The sequence below is a fragment of the Varanus komodoensis genome, unplaced genomic scaffold (assembly GCF_004798865.1).
Source record: "Varanus komodoensis strain SLA01 unplaced genomic scaffold, ASM479886v1 scaffold9, whole genome shotgun sequence".
Classification (NCBI taxonomy): Eukaryota; Metazoa; Chordata; class Lepidosauria; order Squamata; family Varanidae; genus Varanus; species Varanus komodoensis.
The window spans coordinates 34266542-34289874 of NW_025336598.1; the positions used below are offsets into that span (position 1 = coordinate 34266542).

Sequence of the window (23333 nt, forward strand, 5' to 3'; positions counted from 1 at the left end):
GGTTCAGTAGCTGCAGAAAAAGATGCTATCTCCATATCTCTGTTCTTCCAGCAAACCTGTTCTGCGTAATATAACAGATGCCAGATAAAGAAGCCAGCATAGCTCGCTTGTTACTTAGTCGTCTTGTCTTTCAATAACAACTGAAGGCTACTTTTAAAATACTTGTTTTCTTTGTTGTGTCTAGTTCTGCGTTATTTTCATACTACCATGAACGACACTTCAGGAATTGTTGGCATGTTTCTTATCAAACCTGGTTTAGAGGTAAGGTGTTTATTTTTAAAACAGGTCCTTTACAACCCTTAAGAGTTTTTTCTTTTTGGGAACAGTTTATTGTTCCCTATTAAATCTTTTTGTTTCGTTCAGCCACAGAGACTTTCGTGGTTTTTAAAAAATATATACAGAGACAGAACATTGCTTCAAATATTAAAGGCAATAAATATAGACTGGCAGGGCTTGTTTGTAATCTTAGAGATGGTCCTGCATTCAGAGTTCATGCAGTCTGTAGAAGTCAGTAGGACTTCTGCAGCTTTTATAACATTTCCTAACAGCACAGATAGCCAAGAAACAACTGGACTAGAGGCTCTGCAGGTGGCTGGCACAGCCTGCGTGCTCTGCGTGGTGGGTGCATCGCCAGTGTTCAGAATGCTCCCCTCTGTGTCCTGCAAGCCCGTCAAGCCAGCCGCCTCCTTCTAATGCCACTCCCATGCCAGTCAGGGTGCAAAGGAAAGGACTTGGCTGAGGCTTGCAGGACCTGACCCAAGGGTGGGGAATAGATTATGGGACAATATATACAGTATATGACCCAAGTGTGTGCGCATGTGCGTGTGTACATACTGAACTTGACCCCAAGGGATTTTCTTGATTACGGGAGATAACCAGCTTCCATATAGCCTGAGGTGCCCAATCCTGCCTAATCTTGGAAGCTAAGCAGGGTCAGGCCTGGTTGGTATTTGGATGGGAGTCTTGATTCCTGCATTCAGCAGGAGGTTGCGGCCGATGGCCTTCTAGGCCCCTTCCGACTGTATGGCTCTGTGAACTCCTTTCTTCAGGGGAATAGGGCGCACCAAGGCAGCATAACTTCTGTCACCAGATTGGGCATAGCTGTAGGCTGGAATTTATCTTTCCATGGTAACGTATTTCCTGACAGCATATTTCCAGGGTGGTTCTTCATGGTCTGTGTGCATCACATATATGGGGTTTGTGTCCGTGGGGATCTTGCGTTGGAACTCTTCTGAGCTGAGATCTTAGGCAGGAAGTCGGCCCGACTCCTCCAAAGCATGTCCAGAGGGCAGGACTTAAGAGACACTTACTTTGCCTCAGTCTGTCTTCGACTGCTGCAGCAGCATTGGGAGCCTTCTGTACTAAATCACGTCTTTGATGATGGAGCTGTGTATTTTTTTATTTTTACTCTTCCTAGTCTTTCTATCTACTGCTTCATAGCTTACCACTTTTTAACATTTCCCTTTATTTTTTGTGAGAGTGCTCTCTGATTTTGCAGTGTCTTCTAACAATAGCTTATGGCTCTTCGGGTCCCTCTCAGGGGTGAGAATTCCTGCTGCCTGCTGACTCCATTTCAGTTAATCCTATTTCCTGTTCTTTCATCCTGTTCAGTTTCTGTTAATTGAAGACTTGCTTTATCATCCCTTCAAATTTATTTGGCAGCATTGTCTGTGTTCAATATGTTTTGCTTCCATCTGTTGACTTGGACACTTCTAGTGAGACTGAAGTACTATATCCCTGCCGGTTTCCTGGCCAATTCCTTCCTGGAGCCTCTCTGTAGTTTTGTCTGCCTTAATGCCCAAGCCTTTCAAACTGCTGGCTTTGTGTGATCCCAGGTTGTTCACATGCAAGGTACGTTTGCACATTGCCATAACCTCCAGACATCGAGTGAGGTGCCTTCCGGACCAGCCTGAGAATTGTGGTCCTCCACTGGGCCAGGCAGCATGTAGGACAGATCCAACTTTCCTACCTAAAGTTTTGACACATTTTCATTTGAACCAAGCTTCCACTCTTCCCATCTTCTTGCCAAATGCAATCATAGCTCCATAGTGTTCTTCCTTCACAGGAGCGCAATGGATTCTATCCTACCTTCATGGGCCTGCTGTGTTTCAAAAGGTTCTGATACTTACTTTGTCAGTTACAGTGGCAAAAATAAGGGTGCTTTGATATTGAAGACCATCAGATTGGATCTCTGAAATGATCAGGCTCCAGTACATTCTGACTTGGCTCTCACTGTTGCCTCAGGCCCATTGTGTACCCGGTTGTTTCCCCCAGTTGAGAGGTGTTCTTCTTTAAAACCTATGCAAGGCCTCTGCCTGCTCATCGTCTGCAGCCTTTATATTAAGTGGTGCTGCTTCAGTGTTTAGACTAGCAGGGACGCTGCTTGCACTTGAACCCTTCTCCTTGGGTAAGCCAGCTGGCTTATCACCCTTCTGCCTGATGCACAGGGATTGTGAAGAAGGACACGTTGCTTACCTGTAACTATTGTTCTTTCGATGGTCCTTGTGCAGCCACACAGTCCGTCTTCTTACTCTGCTACAAGTACTTTGGGAAGTTTCTCACTTGCTTCCCTCAGTTTTTTTGGTGCTGCTATTTGAGGGAAACATTTGGAACATCACCCTCGAGGCACATGCTGCAGGAGATAGCATGAGCTTCCTGTCTAAATGTTTCAGCTCTAGGACATTCCAGCCAAGTCTGCATGGGTGTACAGCCCATGTTTTTGACTACACAGTAAACACCTCAAAGAGCTACAGTTTGAGGAGAGCAGCTCGCCCTTTCAAGCAGCAAGAAGCATTTCCCAACACTGTGACTAAAGTTTTTTAAACTGGAGATAATGTGAGTTGAACCAACAACTGTCTGCTGGCAAAGTGTGAGTCCTGCTTTTGAGCTCAAGGTTCTCTCTTGTTAAGTGTGAACAGGACCTCAAACGAATCAGTTCTGATGCAAAGTGTTGTAACCCCCCTCATAATCGGACACGCAGCCAGGGCATGGCTCGTCACGGGTAAAAAGCATGGTCAAGGTGTCCTGTTCGCGTGAGAACAAGGACAAGAACAAGGATGTGCACGCTACGCAAGGCTGACAACAAAGCAGGCTACGCTCCAGCATCACCGCAGACGTTACACCCTTGTACCCTCGCTCGCTTGCTTTAGCATGATAAATGTGCAAATGGGGCTTGGTAGCTTTCCCCTATTGTTCGCTGTTATTCAAGCATAAGTGTAAAAGAGTATAAAAGCAATGTCTTCCCTCTGCTCGAGACCACACTCCAATGAGTGCTTGGTCCCTGCAGGAAATAAACTGCTTCTCTCGAAAATTCCAGCTGGTCTCTGGTCTCATCCGTAAAACCGCGGGACACAACACAAAGATATTAACATTATGGTTTTACTTGTCTGTTTATGGTTCCTGCAGACAACACCATAGATTGCAGTGCCAAGCTCCCTTTCATCTGTGAGAAATACAACACATCGCTGTTGGAGGCACACGATCCGAATTTTCAAGCACCTCAGAGAAAGTGCCCGGAAAACTGGTTCGTTTTCCAGGATCAGGTAAAAATAAATAAGTATCCTTATCCCTTTATTTTTCAGACCATGTGATATCTATTAGAAAACTTTTAATATATCTTCTGATGTTAAGTCTCCAAATCAGTTTGATGGGTATTTGCAAGGTCATAGAGTGACCCTGAATTGTAACAACTTGTTTTTTGTAAGGATCTGCCCGATCCTGGATTGATGTTGTGCTTTGTCAGCTACACCTTAAACTAAGCATCAAAGAATTCTCACCGTAATCAGTTCACTATATGTTGCTTTAAGAAAAATACTCCTCTTTCAGTGTTTTCAATTGGTGCCACCTAAGGATCTAACGTTTAGAAAAGCGAGTGAATATTGCCATTCGTATAATGGGTTCCTTCCTTCAATCAAAAACCAAGCTGAACAAGGTAAGATGCTAGATTCCATGCTTCTTAGTAAGTATGGTTTAATCTAGAAAACTAGGCATTACATTGATCTCTGAATGTTTCTGGAGATAGGCGAGACATCAGGATTCTACAGATTTTCTAGCACCTGCTGTGGAAATAAGGGTAAATGGTGCTCTTTCCCCTGCCCTCTTGAACCAACTGGATCTTTTCTTAATATGCCAATATAGATATTTATCTCAGACATGTTTTGTTTATTCATATATATATATATATTACTTGGTTTCTCAACCCTGGATAAATTGAAGCTAAATTCAACCCTGAAGCTTACACTAGAAACAGAGTCAAAAGGGGCCTCCTGGGCCATCTAGTCTGACCCCTGGCTCCAGCTAGCTCCACTAATGACATGCCTACCATGTGCATGTGCACTACTATTGAAAAGTAGTGTGCATGTGAGGTTTGCTTGTGCTTCTAAATCTGGGATGGTTAAACTGCACATGAAAGTTTCTGCTCAGTGCAGCAAAATAGAAGACTGCTTGTTTCAGGCAAGAGTGAAAGGAACTGAATTGCCACTGATAAGAGTTTTTAACACACAATCCAATTTTACAGTTGTTATATTCTGCATCCTCAAAACAAACCCCGTTCTGAATAGTGAGAGACTATTTTTTTTCCATTTCATTACCTTGTGTTGCTCACACTTTTTCTTTCTCACTACACCTGTGTTCACATGAGTGTGAGTGTGTGTGTATGTGAGAGAGAGAGAGAGAATATAACTTTGCCCACTGAAGATATAGCTGATGGAATTGATTCTGCTTCATAATAAATTGCTATGTGACTTTACATTTTGTTCATTGAAAGAAAATGATTTTTTTAGCTTACACCAGTGAACCAGATTGGAAACATTTGTTTTTTAACACCCTAATTAACTCTGTCTGCAGGACAGAGTGGATTGCTCAACCCCCAGTAAGTAATGGCATGTGCCAGCTGCCATTTTGAATATGCAACTCTTGATTGGTGTAATTAGAGAATTGTCATGTTTTGTGGACCCAGCTGCTGTGGGTAACACAACCCTTACATCACCCTCTGTTTGTGGTATGGTTATGTGAAGGTGGTTTAACCCTCAAATAGCTCACAGTGACCAGGTTTGCATGATACGCAATTGAGAATTTCATATTCAAAATGATAATGTATCTCATTTTGGATTAACAAGCCATGGTGAGCCTGATATACAAACCAGGCCATTGTGTCTGAACCAAGAATGTCTCAACACACTCTGCTTCTTTGTGGTTTCTGTGACTCACAGAAATGGGTTACATGTTTGCACAAAACAGACTTTTAGAACATGCCAAAGCTAAATACAATTTTATGTGAGAGTTTCCCTGTCATGCAGCTTTGATTCCTGTCTGTCTCCCAGTTTGTTTTCACTCACCGCAGCAATTAGCATTTGGAACGCTATCTCACCTCTCCATTCTACCGTCCTCTTCTGACATGGTGAACAGAGTTTTCTTCCTCCATTTTCTTTTCATCTTCTCCTATTGTCTTTTAGTTTTTTTCTCCTTCTTCCTGTATTTGGGTTCCCACTTCAAAGTGCACAGCCTCAAAGGCTTTCTTCAAAATGGCACCTGCGTGTCAGAAAGATACCATTAACGGACAGGCACCGCAGCTGCCTTCTTGGAAAGGGCTGCTGTACAGACTGCTGGCTTTTGCAAAGCAGGTCAGGAGAAGGCAGTTTGCACGCCTAAAGGCCCTGCTGTGGGGCCAGGCTCTCAAGCCGCAGACCCGGGCTCAGGGAGCTGGCTTCTGCATCCTGCTTCAGCAGGCATTTACCATGACGCAGCGCCTTCTCTCGGCTTCTTCCTGTACACACTGTGGAGAGTGCTTCAGGGCAGCCATCCCTGGTGTCAGGAGAACTGGGTCCTGCTGTACCAACAGTTTCAGCCAACCTTTTCTCTATACCTGGAGATGTCAACACCAACAACTTTCTGTCGTCATCTGAGACCGTTGTAGATTTTTGAATTCAAAAATACCCTCCTTCTTGGCAATCCTCCATTCTGCTCACCCAGCTTGGGTTTAAATAGATGAAACCATGACCCCTTTAAGCAAGGACTCCATTAAAAAATTCGCCTTGCTCAAACAACCCCTGGTATTTTGCAGCAATGCTTAAAGTAAAGCAATACTCAGTCTTTGGGGTGTAGACCACTGCACCCACCCCCCAATTTTAGGATAACTACACTCCTTTCTATAGTTTTCTTCTTTTTGGAGGATACTTGTCCTCATGTCACTAACTTCCACATTACTGTACATCCTGCTTCTCTAGCTTTACTCAGCTTTCCCCTGAACAGCAAACTATTCCAATTCAAGATTCTCCCTTTTGGGTTAACCATAGCCCCAAGAGAGTTCATGAAATGTATGGTAATAATGGCAGGACAGTTGAGACTTCAGTGGATCAATCCATCAGTCAATCAGGTTCATTGTTGCTTATTTTCTTGATTGCCTTAGCACCAACAGGAGCATGGCCTTTCCGTAAGAACATGGAATTTCTTAGCCTACCACCCAAGAAAGAAACATTCCATCCCATTCCCTCTCAGAGTCAGCAGTTCATAAGGACACTTCTTGGCTTCATTTGAGCCTTTACCCACCCACCACAGGACAGAGCAGACCTCTCACTTGGGAACCAGTAGCTACCCACCAATTCAATGCCTTCTTGAGCTCATAGCCAATACCACCTGTGTAGCTCTGTTAGCTCATCTCTTGCAAGAGGTCACTTCACTCGGGTCATATGAATCCTGGTTCTGTCAGATGTTCTCTACACCGCTGGATGTTTCCAACACACCTCTTATGGAGCACAACTTTCAGGTCTTCTGTGCTGAACGAGGCACAGGATGATGGCACTCAGTGCTCATTGATAAGTTTAAGAAGAACTATACCCATGTACCCCAGTGTTGGGCTGTTATTCCCATAATCCCCAACTATTGGTTGCACCGGTTTCTGGAAGCTGCAGTCCAACAACTGGCTAGAATTGAGAACCTCTGCATTACTGGCTAGAATTGAGAGCCTTTGCATTACATGGGCTAGTCTTGATTCTGGCAGACTCCGGTTTAACCCCAACACAGCTAGGTACTCCTCTACGTACTCCATTTTGGTCAAGTAGCTGTCTCTGTAATAAAATGGGCAAAATGTGTGATTTACTAGATAGGATAGTTTTAGAGTAAATGAGGAAAAGAGTAAAACACATGGCCCATTTGTAAATTGTAATATTTATCTATTTATAAAATTTGTATGTCATCCAATTACTAACGTCTCTGGATGGCTAACAGCATAAATAGATTGACGACCCACTCTGGCTGCAAGTTAATAAAATACAATAATAAAATTCAATATTAAAACATATTAAAATATTGATTAAATAAAAAAGTCTTAACCTGGCACCGAAAAACATATAATGACCGCACCAGGCAGACCTCTCTGGGGAGTGCATTCCATAGTCGGGGCGCCACCGCAGAGAAGGCCCTCCTCTGGGTACTCTGTCTCCTAACATCTTTCACAGAGGGTTCCCGGAGGAGGGCTTCTGCTGCCGATCTCAGTATTAACGCCACCATGCTTGCAAATGATAGAAGGGGTATCAGATACAGGGGTATGTAGCAGCACTGGCAGTGACGAACAAGCCAGATAGAAACATAATGGCATATATGTTGTAGAGATGGGAGGTGGGTATTGTGTGAAGAAGGAGCAGTTCAGAGCATCTAGTCTGCCACTGTCTGTTCTTGCAACTTTGCAAATTCAGACTCTTGGGGGTTGTACTTGGCAGCTCAATGACAGTGCTGACCCAGTGCACAGCTGCTGTGAAAAAGACAAACTCCATGCAAGGCATAATTAAGAAAGGAATTGAAAATAAAACTGACAGTATCCTGCTGCCATTACACAAATCTGTGGTGTCACTCCACTTAGAATGCTGTTCTGGTCACCACACCTTTAGCAAAGGATATTTTAGGTTTGGGAAGGTTATCAGAAAAGCAACTAAAACGATTGAGCAGTTGGAGTAACTCCCCTATGAGGAAAGATTACAACAGCTGAGATTGTTTAGTATAGAAGAAAGGGGAGTAAGGGGAAACGTGATAGAGGCGTACAGAATTAGGTACAGAGAAAAGAAAGGAGACGACATTTTTCTCCCTCTTCCGTAAGGGTGGAACTCAGGGTTACCCTATGAAGCCAATCAGTGGCGATTCAGGACAGATAAAAGGAACTACTTCACATGGTGCATAATGAAACTGTGGAATTCACTTCCATGAGATTTAATAATGGCTACCAATTTAGACAGCTTTAAAAGGGAATTGGACCAAAGCACGGAGGAGAAGCTATCAGTGGCTGTACGCTACCTCCAGTATTAAAGGCAGTATGCCTGTGTGCTGCTGGGGAATGTGGGCAGAAGGGTGCTCTGCTCCTCTTTTCCTTTTCTTATTTTCAAAAGGGTGCTCTTGCACTTGTATTGCACTTGTGGGATCCTGTGTGTAGCTGGTTGGCTGCTATGTGAACAGAACAGAGTGCTGCTCTGAATGCGCCCTTGGTTTGATCCGGCAGGACTCTTGCATAAAGACTAGAGAAGCTCTTTGGGTGTATTTGCTGGGCACTGATAGAAACTGGCTTTTTTAGCAAATCCAAGTCAGATCTCCAAAGAATCTAAAGTGAGGATGGAGAACCTTAAGCTCACAGGTGAAATCAAGCCCTTCTGGCTTTCCAGTTCATCCTTTCAAGGTTCTCCAGAGGATCATGTTCCCTTTACCCAATGGCCAGTCATTCATTGACTTTCTAGTGTTTACACATTTTCCCCATGCTAAAAAGTGGAAATGTGTCTCCTAAGCATGAGAAGTCAAAATATGTCAGAATGCTTGTTATCTGGACCCCACATTTTGACCTGATCTTCTCCTCAACTAATTGTGGCCCTCATGCTGAGAGAAGTTTCTCACCTCTGATCTAAGGGTTGGAGTAAAAGATGAAGAAAGCCCTCTAAGCAAATTCAGAATTTCCTGCCATCGGTAGCTACAGACTGGTTTACTAGTATTGCACTAATTGCAGTTCGTAGACAAGGTGATTTGCAGCTGAAGGAAATGCAGTTGGCATAAGCGAAGGATGAATTGTTTTACATATGCAAACAGATTGTAGAATGTCTCTTCCGGCTGCCTGATTCTAAAACACAAATATTTCTCTTTCACCCAACAGATTTTATAACATCCTTGCTTCCTCATAAACCCCCAAATATTTGGATTGGTTTGCACTTTCGGGTTCACACACGTGAAAACAAGTGGGAAGATGGCAGTCCACTAAAATATAGCAATTTCCACCCGTTACTTCAAGGAAGGATAAGAAAGGTTCAGCTCGATGTAAGTTGTTGAGATTGTTCTTTTCATGTAGACTTCATGATAATTCCTGATAATTCATGAAGTTGGTTAAGGTAGAAAAGGACTACCAGTGTAGGGTAGGGAAAGAATTGTGTGTCCCACAAAAGAGAGAAGAAAGTAAAATCTGTCAAGGCTTCCTAAGTATTTGGTCTGTAGCTGAGTGCCTTCCTTGAGAGCTGGGATGGGCAGGGCAAAGCCCATGGACTCCTTGGCCCTTTTGTGCCACAGCATCCTTTCAGATTGAAGCAGCCCATCTGTGCCACTTGCTGCTGCCCAGTTGTGTCAGCACATTCAGCAGATAAGGCTGCGATATTCCCCTTCCGGGGGAATGTGGTCCTTTGACCCCTGGAAGTATGCCCTCCCGTTTTGGCTTGTACAGAAAGCCAAAATCCAGAATAATGCCACTGGGCAGAGTTTTCTTGAATTAAATGGAGTATAATTGTTATATTCAAACAAATAATTATATAGCATAAAGAAATATAATATTTTTAAAAGTGCATAATAATGACTGAGAGAAAAAAAATCTATTTACAGTCCTGTGGGTTGCACCATTGAGGATCATAACCTCTGAAACCTGGAGGCTTACAAATATGCAGTGCATAGTGGGAGGAGCAGTATAAACACTGCAGGCCATCTAGTTGAAACGCATTGGAGCAGGAGGGAAGGAGGCTGGGATATTGCCAGGATACCTCATATCATGGCAGACCCAGTCGCCTTTCCTCCTTGCTATGTTTGCATGCTCCCCGAGGTCACTTTCCCAACTTTGGAAAGGCAGCCAGTGTGGTTCTTTGTGCACCAACAAGGAATGAGAGACTTGGAGCATGGATTCCCAACTCCATGGTCAGATCTCATATTAAGAAATCGAATTATCTAATGCCCCTTTGTTTATAATAGTATGCTACACTATTCTGCCTTAGGCGGTTACAGGAAAATTTAATCCAAAGGCAAGGATTCTCCCTATCCAACGACAGAACTGAACAATATTTATCTTGGAAACAAACTAACTATGACACTTCTGAGCCTTTGCAGTGGTTAGACAGCTAACTTAGATGGCAGAGTGCTATATGTTTTCTAGCTGCACAGAGATAGTCATGGGAGCAGCAGCCACTGAAGACGGCATGTTGGCCATCCCTGACATAACAGTCACATAGTTTGGGAACAGATAAACTACTTTAGACAGTATATACTTGATTTTCATAATGTAAAAGGGCAATATGATGTCTTAGCTACGATGAAAAGAGTGTTTCCATATCTTTTCTGGTATATCTTAGGATGGTTAATTGAGTGTCTATCACTCCATCTTCTGGGTGCATTCTTTTCCAGTTCTTCGATGAGGAAGCAAACAACCAGTGTGGTGTTTTGCTCAATGATCCCAAGTCGTCATATCTTGGAACCTGGAATTTCACTTCATGTGCTGATACCAAGTCTGTGGCCATATGTCAAAAGAATGCTGGTAATGCTCAGAATCCCTAAAGAGTATCACATGTTTATGAGCCGAGAAATCCATGGGAATCCTGGAAAATGATTGACCTCTGTCTGCACACAGGCTGTTTGTTAAGAAACTGCTCATACATCATATTTATGTGACAGCCCAAGCTACGCAGAGTTCCATATGAGTGTTTGCTATAATACAATTTTCTGGCGCATGACCGCTATGCCATATGACAGGAGCCAACCTAGATGGTGTTTTGGCATCTTAACCAAGATATATTTGCTGAATGAAATGCTTAGCATCTCACGGAATAGGACATGGAATAATCAATTCGAGTTGTGAAAACCCAGATTCAGGCTTGCTATCAGGAACAGTTTTCTCACTGTCGGAGCCTTATGACAGTGGAGCCTGGAATGGTTGTGGATTCTCCCACAGCAGAGGCATTCAACCAAAACTGGAAAGTCGTCAGAATGAGATGGTGTAAATTGTTGCTCTGCAACAGCAGAGGGTTGAACCCAATGACCTACTATTCTGTGATTCTATGAAATCATATTAAATAGAATGACTTTTACTTTTGAGTAGACATGTAGACAATTGTGCTGTAAGCCAATTATCTACAAAATATTGCATATAGGAAAAATACTTCCCAAAAAAAGGATACTCATTTTTTTCTTAGACAATGCATGTATGTGCCTTACTTTACACAAGGCATTCCAGTTACAGGGAGGAAGGACTGTTTCTTAAGATAGTGTTTGCCATCTGTAATTTTTACAAGTACATGTATTATAGTATTTTAAGAAAAAAATATGAACCAATAAGGAATTTGTTCTAGTCAATCGAAGTGTTTTAGTAGTTTAATTTAAGCAATTGACTCAGTGTTGCAGTCCTTCCTGCATCACTGAAAATGCTATGTACAACATTATAAAGCTCCTTTTCAAGCTTAAAAAATATACTCCAAAACAGTATAGGAGACATGGTTGATTCTACAAAATTGCAGTGTGTGATGAATAGTTAGTCCTACTTAACTATTTGGTTTCTTCCTTAGAGGTTGCAGAAAACCAGACACAGCAAGAGCTTAATGTCACTGTGAACTATCAAAATGTCACATACACCATAATTCTGAAGGCCCTGACGTGGCATGAGGCACAGCAGGTATGCCTGCAGAATAATATGCAGCTGGTTAGCATCACAGAGCAATACCAGCAGGCCTTCCTTGCTGCTCAGGCTGCCCATCATAATTACCCACTGTGGATTGGACTCTCCAGCAAAGATGTAAGTTTCATTTCACTCTCCTTTGAAACATACCATTGGAATACCAAACGGGGGTGTGTACTGAGACAGTTTAAACCATATCAGTAAAGTATTCGCCCTTCGATGCTGCTTCTGTTGTTTGAACTGTGAATCATTTGTGGATGTCTGTTTAAAATGTACAGGTAAAAGCTAGTGCACTTTTACACAATAGGAAAGAAATATACCTCCATTCCATCCAGTTGGAGGACTAACGTTAGCCCAAGGACCTGCAAAAGCAATTGTGCTGGCCATTAACACTAGGCCGATACATATAACTACCTACACACAAGTTCATTTATATCCACAAATCTTGGATATAATTTTACAAGAAATATGGTGAAGAATACACTTTACACATTGTACATTTCTCTACAGGGCTCAGTGTTCAGCCTTCCCCAGCTTGTAACCAAGATATTTTGCACTGCAAGTCCCAACATTCCTGACTATTCACCATGCTGGTGGGAGCTAACGGGAGTTGAAGTTGGGGAAACCTGTCATTAGTATGTCTTAGGGATAAGCTGGGGGGGTAGGAAATCTGGTGCCCAAAACAACTGGAGGACACAAAACTGTTCCTGATATTTAGTTCTGTGCAGACAGTATTCCATTTGTATAATTGAGTTTAGAGCTGTCATGTGGTTTAGTTTAGTTCGGTTTTATTGTTTAATTCTGTTAATCTTTTTAATGTTTATGTCACTAGGATGGAATACATTATCACTGGTCTGATAAAAAACATATCAGTTTCAGTCGCTGGTCTGAAGAAGATGGAGATTTAATTGACAGTTGTGTATATTTGGATACCGATGGATTATGGAAAACAGCTGATTGTTACAGCGAAAAACCAGGAACAATTTGCTACCAGCCAACAAGTAGGAGTCCTTGAATTATTGTTTTGAGAATATTTTTGTAAAAAATATTATTGAAAATATTTAATCATACAGTATTTGGCTTCTGTGTTTTAAATGTTATTTAAAATAGCAACATCATACCCTTCATGTTGTATTTCCAAAAGAAAGTGTGCCTTCCACTTACATCTCTGGATTTTAGCATTAACTCATGGTTTCCTCCTATACCAGAATTAGAAACTGTTGAAGTAAGCTTGCCTACCATGGCTATGGGTAGATAAATTTGGCTACTGTTAACTGTTGTTTGAATCACTGGACACAGAATGCAGAGCCATAACAAAGCCAAGCAAGAGAAGGGATGGGGGATTTACTCTGGAAGAGGGCAGGAGCAAGTATGCATCCCAGATTTGGTTCCTAATTTGAAAAGCATGGTTTTCAGGAAGCCAGCATTACATCCCATAATTTTCTTTCAGTCAGTGTTGCATCCTAGGGCAGCTAGTTATATTCTGAATATATTCTTGTGCTCTAAAGAAATGTGGTTTATTTTTACAGATGAAACGGAAACATCAGAAGCATATTATGATTCTATCAAATGTCCACACAAGATCAAGAATACACCATGGATAGCTTTTCAGAACAGTTGTTATACATTCGTAATCACAAAAAATCGATGGAAAGAATTGAAATCGGATGAAGCCCACCATTTATGCAGAAACATGAGTAGGCAGTTTTTTCTGAATTCTTATCTTCATATGATATTGAATGACATCTTTAGATCCGAAAGAACTTCTTAGTTTTCCTATGTGATCATGGACAAGAGCATAACTATGTCCAGACACATATACACTGAGCAATCCATGGAGACTGCTAACAGTCATTTCTATTATCACAGCCTCATATTTTTCTAGAGCTGAAATCGTGGGACTTCTACAGTTCCCTCCAAGTTACTACCCAGGTCAGACTAAGATTCCTCCATGCAGCTGTAAATTATTATTTGAATAAAACAAGCAATGACTGTATGTGTGAACAGGCACATAATTATTGGAGTAGCTCCACAGGTTATATTATGCTTTGTATCTCATTGGAGAACTAGTTATATTCATGGTTCTTTCTTGCCATATTTGCAATCTGTTGAAAACTTGGAAAGAAAAAGATCCACTGCTATGTAGAATTTCAGTTTGCTAGCATGAACTTTGGTGGGCATCTTTTCTTAGCAGAGTACATATAAGTGAACTAATAACTGATGAAGTGGGCCATGAATAGTGCCAGAATGCAACTATTTATCTTTAATATGCCTGTTGTTCCTTCTGCTGCAATAGACTAATGCAGATTTCCTCTAAGAATGGTGACATTTCTCCTGACCTTCTGGAGAGTTTTCTAGGGAAAAATGCTGCTGGTGTATGCACCTTTAGTGAGACAGAGTTTTAAAAGTGTAGTTTCGTATAAGGTCAAGATACATAAAACCTAAGAGTCCAGCAGTACAAGACCAAAGGCCCAACTAGTCAGCATCCTGTTTCCAGCAGTGGCCAGCAAGACGCTTATAGGCAAGCCATGAGCAGCCCATGATGGTCCCCTGCAGTTGCTCTCAGCAGCTGGCACTTGGTCTCATCTAGCCATCAGGACTACTAGCTGTTGATGTCTCTGTATGTCATGAATGTGTTTCATGCCCTATTAAAGCCATATAGTCAAGCAGTAATCATAGACTATATATTCATAGTCTGAAGAAGTGCCTTCCTTTGGTTTTCCCTGTTTCTGCTGCCCATTCATTTCAACGAATGACCTTGCGTTCTAGTAATATGGATGGAAGGGGGGGGGACTTTCTCAACACCATGCATAATGTTCTAAACCTCTGACTCATTTCCCCATAGCCAACTTTTTCAAAACGAGAAAGTCTTAGCTTCTTGATCATTTTGGTTGCCCTTTCAACTCCTTTTCCAATTCTGTATATTGCTTTTTTAAATAGTGAAAACAGATACAAAGATTTATATGAAAGCATTATTAATACTTTTTTAGTATTTAGTATCAAGCGTTTATTATTTTCTACAAATAAAACAAATGATCATTCAAAAGACGTCGGACATACTGGGTTATTATCTTATTCACTCTACAATTAATGTATATTTCAGCCCTAAGTATAATCCTGTTTCTTTAGCCCTTGATAAAAGAAGTTCCAAGTTTGGTAATAATATGTTTCTTCTTTTTCCTTGAGAGACAAGGTCAATCTATCCATTTCTGCACAGTCCAGTATTTTCTTTAAAATTAATTCTTCTGTTGGTATTTCCTCATTCTTTCAGTGTTGTGCAAATACAATCCTTGCCGTTGTAATTACATGTAAAGTCAGATATGCGCTTTGTTTGTCGAGAGCATTATTAATACTGTTAGAATGTCAGTCCCTTAACTAATAATGTTAACATGGAGTTTGCCTTTTTCATCAATACTGAATGCTTTGTATTCCTTTCAGTGAACCACAATCCCAAGATCTCTTATTTGGGAAGTTGTAGCCAGTTCAGAAACTATAGGACTATATGTAGCTGACAGTGTTTATCATCTTATACTTATTTGCATTAAGCCTCATTTGGCATTTTGTTGCCTATTTACTCAAATTGAGATCTTTTAGAACAGTCTAGTTGGGGTTTCAGTGTTCTGAGTAACATAATAGGTGAGTCTCAAGGTCATGCTGAGCCATCTTGCTAATAAGCTACTAGGATTGGATTTTTTTTTTTTTTTTTTTTTTTTTGCTAAACAGCCCACAGTACTCCTGGCAGATAATTGTGCTTCTATAGCTTGTTCCAGTTCATTTATTCCCATTCAGTACTCCTGAGAACTCCAGCACACAACCCTCAGGCATCTTTGTGACACAATTTTTGGTCGCATTGGTCCCTACATCAGCAGCCTTTCTGCAGTTGGCCCACTGGAGTTGCTAGCTTCTGAAAGAGACCGCCACCCCCCCGTCTGCCCCCCCAGATCGCCAAATGGAATTAATTTTTAGAGCCCTCGCAGCTACAAGAACACATTCACCAGTGGGCTGGGTTGGGTTTCTTTTGTTTGGAATTTCACTGCTACACTTAGAGTGGCAAGACTGGTATTTAGCCCAGCATACTGGTATCCCAATAGGAGATTTGCACAAAATGATTTTTTCATACCTGCCCCTTTCCAGAAATAATATGTCCACTCATTTCAGGTTATTTGTAGATGTGCAGAATCCCCTTTGCACTTAATACTGTGATTTCAGATTCTTTTAATTAAAAACTTACATCTAGGTTATACCTTACTCCAAAAGAATGTTAGAAATTGTCAATTGAATCCTTCCAAATTCATTCAGTGACTTCTTTTTTAAAAACTTCTTCAACAGATTCGAATGCCTCTCTCTTGATTATCAGGGATGAATATGAAAATGATTTTGTTGTGGAGCAGCTTCAGTCTTTCAGTGGCCTTGCCCACTGGCTGTGGTTAGGTCTGGTGTATGAGGCTGACGGTAAGTTCTCAGTTATTTATAGCTGTAAAACCCTGTTACTACTGCGTCCCTTTATAAATGTACAAAGAGACCAATGCTACAATGATGCAATTTGCAGCCAAATTCTATTAGCAGAGAGAAGTGAGACTGAATTTGTATCAAAGTTATGTTTGATTAGTTGAATTGTCAGATGAATGTTAATGGGAAAGATTCTCTAAACTCATTTGCTTTGGAAAATTGTGCTGTTAGTTAAGGCTATTTTGGCCATTGCAAAGAATGAAAACTTAAAGAAGATGCAGGCTGGGTAAACATTGAAGCCTCTGTGTAGTTGAATGAAATTGCCTTTGAGTCCATAAGAAATAGCAAATGTGTAACGTTCTGGTTTTCAAAATCCTATTTGCTAATTGTTCTAGTACAGCAGTTTTTCATTTCCAAGTCTTTCAGTACACGTGCACAGCCTGCTTTAAGATCGGTCAAATATTTAAAATCTCATACGTGGATGCTTATTATTTAAGTGTTGCATTTATGCAGTCATGTTTATTAGTTTAATTTCTTCTGGAGTTGAAACTGAGAAATTTCATGAAAAATGTCTCAAAAATACTGGATTGTTTTCAGGTGCTGTTCTTCTGCAAGCCTAATGGACAGGATACCACCAATATGCCACACAGCTGACACAGAATTTTCCCCTTTCCTGCCTCACTTCATGCTCCCCAAACCCATCCTGTAGATTTTGGGACTGCAGAGGGAGGAGAAGGGAAACTCCCAGTGCATGAACAGAAGTTCACTTGTGTAACACTGAATTTAACCCAGTAAAACTTTAAGCAATCCACACTACTTTCCAATGGGGAGAAATAGATACATCCCTTCTAGACCAATCATTGTTAGCAATGATAATCAAGTAATATTCCTGTTGTTAACATTGTCCAGGCATGACCTACTTTGAGCACTGCTGTCTTTTCAATAATATCAGTAGTGCTCGGTATGAAAATGCCGTGTCTTTTCCCTGCAGATAATGCTTTAAAGTGGTCTGATGATACACGCTTGACATACAATAACTGGAGAATGGGGAGACCTTATATAAGGAATAACCATTTTGTTGCTGGTGTTCACCTGGATGGCTTCTGGGATATTTACAATGACACTCGCTGGCTACCCTTTCAGTTCAAGCTACACAGCGTTCTCGTCTGCAAAGTAGAAATGGGTAAGGAATATTTCTCATTTTTGTTGAATTTGCAAACACCCACAAATATTATCTTACACATACCTAGGCTGAAGAAAATGTGCAAACATTTATCCATTTTTTATATTGAAATAGGACCAAAGGAGGACAAACCACCATTGCCTACACTACTACCCTATAAAAACACATCATACTGGATTCTTCAAAAACAGATCAATTGGTACGAAGCATGGAAAGAATGCAAACAAAACGGAAGAGAATTAGCAAGCATACACAGCGAATCTGAACAAGACTTTCTGAAAAATATTGTAAAGAGTGATGGATTTCCACTATGGATTGGTTTATCCAATCATAATGTAGGTCTGATCTCTACTTTCATAGCTGCGTAGTAGTCATTAGAGGTTTTTAGTCTCTTGTTCACATGTACATGTTTAAATGCATTATACATTAATTTTATTATGGCATTGCATTTATTATTTTGTTCTTTATAATATATTATTTTTGCCTCCACTTTAAATGCTTTCCTTACACTTAAATATGTTGAGCTGTCAATGAGGATAGGAATGGGATGAAGAGATTGTAAAATTGTCTACAATACAGTCAAATACAGTAAGATCATAGTTTGGTAAAACCTGGAGTCAGAGATCAGATTGCTATCATATTTCCCGTAGAAGATTGTTTCATTTAATTCCTCTATCACACAGAATAGTGTTACAATGACTGGCAGACAGCTCTATTCATATTTACTCAGGAGTAAATCTCATTGAATGGTGAGGGGTGGAGTGGGCTTAGCACATGGTAAGCAGCCACAGGATTGCAGGCCGAGTCTCCCTTCCTCCTCTGTATGCAAAAGGTCTGGGAGAGCACCAGAGTAACCCATACAGTGTGAGACTCCAAGACAGAGGACAGTTGGCAAATCAGGCACATTGGAGGGTGGGGTAGACTGTGTATGTGAATAAAAATAATTGCCTGAAGCTTCTTGCAGAGCTACCTGCCTGTGAAAACAGAAGCTGCCAATCCATTGACAGAATTCCCCCCACAATTACAAGTGCTGTAAGCTACACGCAGCTTCATGCTGCTTTTGTTCCTCAGAAATCAAAACATTTCTTAATATCCCAAATCATTGTCTAAATCCAATGCATGTTCAGTCAGAGAAAAGTCATACAACTTGCAGCGTGCCCCAGCCAGTAATGCAGGACCCTGGCAGTGAGGAGGAAGGGTTTAACTCTTCGCCTCCTCCCCTCCCCGCCATCTCTCCCAGTCTGCAGAGTCTGCTGAGAGAGCCCCACCTGCTATTGTTTTCAGAGAAAAGCTGTGAGAGTTTTCTCCTGGTGCTGCTGGCAGGTGTGTGGGACCTGCTCTGAACCACAGGGAGGTAGGAGCATTGAGTTAAAGTCTTCCCTTCCTGAACCCCCCGTTATTTGCAAAATTCAAATTGATTTATTTACCCATCTAGTTATTTTCTTTTATTTACAACATGCCTACACTATACCTAAACAGATTCCATAGCAATGAATAATAACAATTAAAAAGAATAAAGCACGGTGTTAAATGTTTTTAAAAACAGTAACAATAAAAACCATGGTTGGTCAAGGGTTTCTTGAAATTAAGCTGTTTTCAGGGGGTGCTGAAAGCAATGCAGTGTTGGTGCCTTCCTGATTTTCAGAAGCAGGGACCTCCACAATGATGGCTTTACTGCAGGTGGATCCCAGTTGGTGCACATGTCCATGGGGAGAACCACCAAGAGCATCCTGTCTCAGTGGACAGCTTAATAATGGGGTCTTGCCATATCTAATTTGTCCCTGTGGGCTTTGCTCTCAAAGCATATCACCTGTTCTGGCACCAGCTTAGTTCAGTGCACTCTGCCTCGGATAATTTCTCTGAGAACAAATCTGGATATTGAAGTGTAATAAAATTCAAAGCCCCTACATGAAAATAAGGAAGTCTTGAGCCTCTGCAGTTCCCTTTTTAGCCATGATGCTCATTTAGCCAAGTGCTTGATAAGAAAGAATAGCATTAACCTTTGTGCAGCCTGAATTGTATTGTTCATTTCCAGGAAAATGATTCCGATTTTGAATGGTCTGATGGGAGCACATTTGACTACCACCCCAGGGAATTTGAACATTCACCTCCTCCTGGAAAATGTGTTGTCTTGGACACAAAAGGACTTTGGAATCGCGTGGAATGTACAAAGCCCGCTGATGGTGCTGTTTGCTACTCCCCTTCAAACAGTAAGCCTGCATTCATGCACCTTGATGTTTCCATGCACCGCATACTCTGAGGACTCTAAATCAAAACAACAACAAAATTGGAGGAGTGATGTCCTTAGCTGCTGCTAAATAAATGTCCCTAGAATGAGATCCCACTGTTTTCAAGGTTTCAGGTCATGTGCTAAGGACTGCAATGAGTTATATATCCATCAAAATCAGTGTGACTTAGTTTATTGTAAGTGTCCCAAAGTAACATAGGAGATGTTCTTGTTTTGGTTGTTGCTTTGCTGTTGAGAGTGCGTACGGATGTGATTATCATTTCACAGTTGTTATGCTGGCCTAACGGCAGGCGAGTGGCCCTGACATATCAGGACCATCAGATTAATCTCCTTGGCTGCAAAACTGCCTAATTGCTAAACGGTGTGTAATTTTCCTTCCAAATCAATGTGACTCGAAGTACTGAGTTTACAAGAAAATGCCCACCATCTGGAGAGATCAGAAAACAGCAGAAGACTGGAGAGACACTGTGACATTTGAACAGCCCCAACACTGTCTCTGCTCACCAGACGAATGCTCCGTGTGGCCAGCTCTGACAGAGCTCCCTCGGAGAAGGGAAGCGAGCCTCAGAGCACAGCCTGGCATCTGCCTCCTCCCCACTTACTCCTCAGAATCAGCGTGGGAGCAGCTGATCTGTTCATTGTTGTCCTCACAACTGCAGCAACAGATATGCACATAGGTCTGCAAGGGGGAAATGCATTTGTGTGGGGACACACTTTTCTGAGAGTGCTTTTGCACACATCCATTTCACAGGATTAGGTTCGGGTTTATGTTTCAGACAAAAGGACACGACTCTGCACAGCTGCTTATCAAATCAACAGCCTTGTACACTCATCACTGCAGGTCGAACTGTTTCCCAAATTGTTGTCTTCATGCCTTTTAAAAAACACAGAGAAGCCTTGTTAGTTCTTGAGAAGGCTCCTTTCATGTAATCCTATTGACCTGGATGCAAAAGACAAGGAACCGCAAGGAGTTCTGGGCCATACAGTCTGCAGACTATACCACACTGTACAGTTTGCAGCATGGAAAGAGGAGCAGGAAATCCATTGACCAAATCCATATGAACCATGGTTGTTTCTTTTCCCCATGCTGCATGTGCCTCGTTTCCATAATTATCTTCACAGGGCCCAGGTTGCCATGTGGTCCAAACCAGCCAAGTAGGCAGTCAGGATAACTTCCAAACCACCCTGCAAAGCACCCATGCCAGGTTTGGATGGCATGGCACCCTGTGCCCACAAGGTAAATTATGGAAACGAGGTGTACTGTGACTGGCATGTGGGAGATGGAGAAAAGAAGCCACAGTGGCTTCTCTTTCTTCCCTGATCGTATCAATCCCATCAACACAGAAATCTCCAAGCAACACCTTGTATGCTTGCAAATAATTCATGAAAGATTTTTTTAAATTTTCTCATGAAGGTGTATAGTGCTGCATCAGAGAAGATAACTAGGTCTGCGAATCAAATGTCATAGCTGTACTTTATTTTAAACTTTGAATTACAACATGAAACTGCCTGTTAAATGAAGAGCCTCATTCTGTCTGACCTGTGATAATGACAGTAGTTTCATTTTCACAGAAATGCAGTCCAAGCAAACTGAAATTGCAGCCAAGTGTCCACAACCAGCTGCTGGATCACCACAGTGGATACAATATAAAGACAATTGCTATGCATTTGCTATGGAATTATACAATTATTCAATATATACTGCGGGTGATGCTAAAGAAGTCTGCAAGAAGCTTGGTATGCTCAAATAATGCATTGTCTCATAGTTAAAAAGGAGATCATAAAACCCCATGTAATATTTTGGATGAGGAGTTAATTTTTCATCATTATTATATTTTAAATATATTAAATTTTGTTCAAGAAGTGAATAATATATAAGTAACAGTAAAACCTATTTTCCAGTATAATTTTAGGCGCTGTCTTTCCATCAATATTATTAGGAAGTTTAAATGAATATCTCAAAAAGTTTTTATCTCTTTTGACTGCTAACATTCTCTCACTAGACCCGTCCGCAACACTTTTGACTGTCAAGGATGCTGAGGAAAACCAGTTTGTGAGTATGCACTTGAAAGAATACCACTACATCACTGGAAGAGCATGGCTTGGAATACAGTCTAATGGTAAGGAGTCTCTCAGAAACACAGAACTACAAAAACTACGTGTGATAAGCAGAGAGATAAATTTTGAGGTGAACTTAGATACATTTGCGTTGCATCCTTTAGTTTCATGATTTTAATGAGACAGCATTTGTATTTGGATTGTGTTCATGGAAATCACTGCAGAAATCACATTAATACAGAAATTAATGTGATTGTTAATTCTCAATGTGTTATTGAGAACAAGTGCTCAATAACATTGTAATTAATAGAATTTAAAATAGATAATGTGTCTTACACATTTGGTGGTTTAAATTTAAGCACAGTGAATTTGAGTCAAACTAGAGGCCAGTAGCCAATATTTCAACTCAGTATTTTAAATTCATCATATCACCTCTGCCCTTTCTCACTATGTGCCGGTTTAGAGAGAGACTTGGTTCTCGCACTGTTTCGCTTCATCTTTCCTATTTCTGCTGCTTCCATACCTCTACCCCAAGTTTAGGCCTTTCTCCTGGGATCTCCCTATTCCCTAAGCCAGCTGCTTTCTCTGCATTCACAGCATCCTTTTGCTAGCACTGCTGCTTTTTAGAAGTGGACCTGTCCAGTCAGTTGCAGCCAGAACAGTGTAGGATCAAAGCAAAGCAGCGAGCAGCATTCAGAAGAGCCTCTTGCCTACCCTCCCTCCCTATGATCCTAGAGCAGCTCAGGCAACATCCATTACAAGAGTTTTCCACACCACAAAATCTTTCTGTGTGGTACCATACAGATAGCAAATGTTATGAAGTTCTATACAGAGTAAACAGCTGGAATGCCAAGTAGCAGTTAGAACAGGCAAGTGGGCTAGTTTTGTGTAGCTGCACAGCTTCATAGCTGGCTGTTGCAGAGACATAAATGGTAGTTTTCTTTGGTATACCTTCATGTGCTGGCTAGCTACGTGGCCAGCCATGCCCTGGTTTTGTAAAGTTTTGTATAGTCAGCTCTGTCCTGCCACTCAGTTATGCTTGCATTGCCCATCTGTGAATCAAGACCTGTGCCAGCATCAGAGTCCTTGGCTGGATGTGGCAAGTCTCCAGGAGAGGTTTCTTGCTGGTCCCTTCCTTTTCAACATTATTAGTCATGCACCTTCTTCTCCTAAGGTTCAGCACCAGTGGGAACACAGAAAATCATGATTTCCTCTCTGTAAATGTACTGTTAGCTCAGGCATAAGCTGATCCTTGGATAATTTCTGAAATATTCTGAATATCTGTGAGTGTCTTTGGATTCTACAAGTTTGCTGTAGCTTCTTTCTGTTTGCCTGACCTTATGTTGACATGTGTTTTTCTGCTCCGTGGGGCTGTTTGAGACTGTGCTCCCCACTGCTTGACCTCTCAACCTAAGGACACCCTGTGTTTTCATGGGCCACTTTGTTTTGCCCTCAACAGGCCAGACTTCCAGGTTCACACATCACAGGGAACAACTCGGACATCC

General features: G+C 41.4%; 2 protein-coding genes across 14 annotated transcripts in view; both read left to right on the plus strand.

Moving 5' to 3' along the window:
- The window catches only part of BAZ2B (bromodomain adjacent to zinc finger domain 2B), a 644512-nt gene that overhangs the window by 251822 nt on the left and 369357 nt on the right, over positions 1 to 23333 (plus strand). The gene's annotated exons all lie outside the window — the stretch shown is intronic.
- LOC123017042 (lymphocyte antigen 75-like) overlaps positions 1 to 23333 on the plus strand; it is a 64014-nt gene that overhangs the window by 35827 nt on the left and 4854 nt on the right. The window contains exons 20-33 of the mRNA XM_044418085.1: positions 185 to 261; positions 3406 to 3542; positions 3826 to 3931; positions 9125 to 9285; positions 10627 to 10756; positions 11781 to 12007; positions 12723 to 12891; positions 13420 to 13587; positions 16220 to 16342; positions 17331 to 17522; positions 17637 to 17857; positions 19558 to 19732; positions 21343 to 21507; positions 21774 to 21890. Of these exons, the coding sequence (XP_044274020.1) occupies positions 185 to 261; positions 3406 to 3542; positions 3826 to 3931; positions 9125 to 9285; positions 10627 to 10756; positions 11781 to 12007; positions 12723 to 12891; positions 13420 to 13587; positions 16220 to 16342; positions 17331 to 17522; positions 17637 to 17857; positions 19558 to 19732; positions 21343 to 21507; positions 21774 to 21890 (2168 nt within the window). The remainder of the gene's footprint in view (positions 1 to 184; positions 262 to 3405; positions 3543 to 3825; positions 3932 to 9124; positions 9286 to 10626; positions 10757 to 11780; positions 12008 to 12722; positions 12892 to 13419; positions 13588 to 16219; positions 16343 to 17330; positions 17523 to 17636; positions 17858 to 19557; positions 19733 to 21342; positions 21508 to 21773; positions 21891 to 23333) is intronic.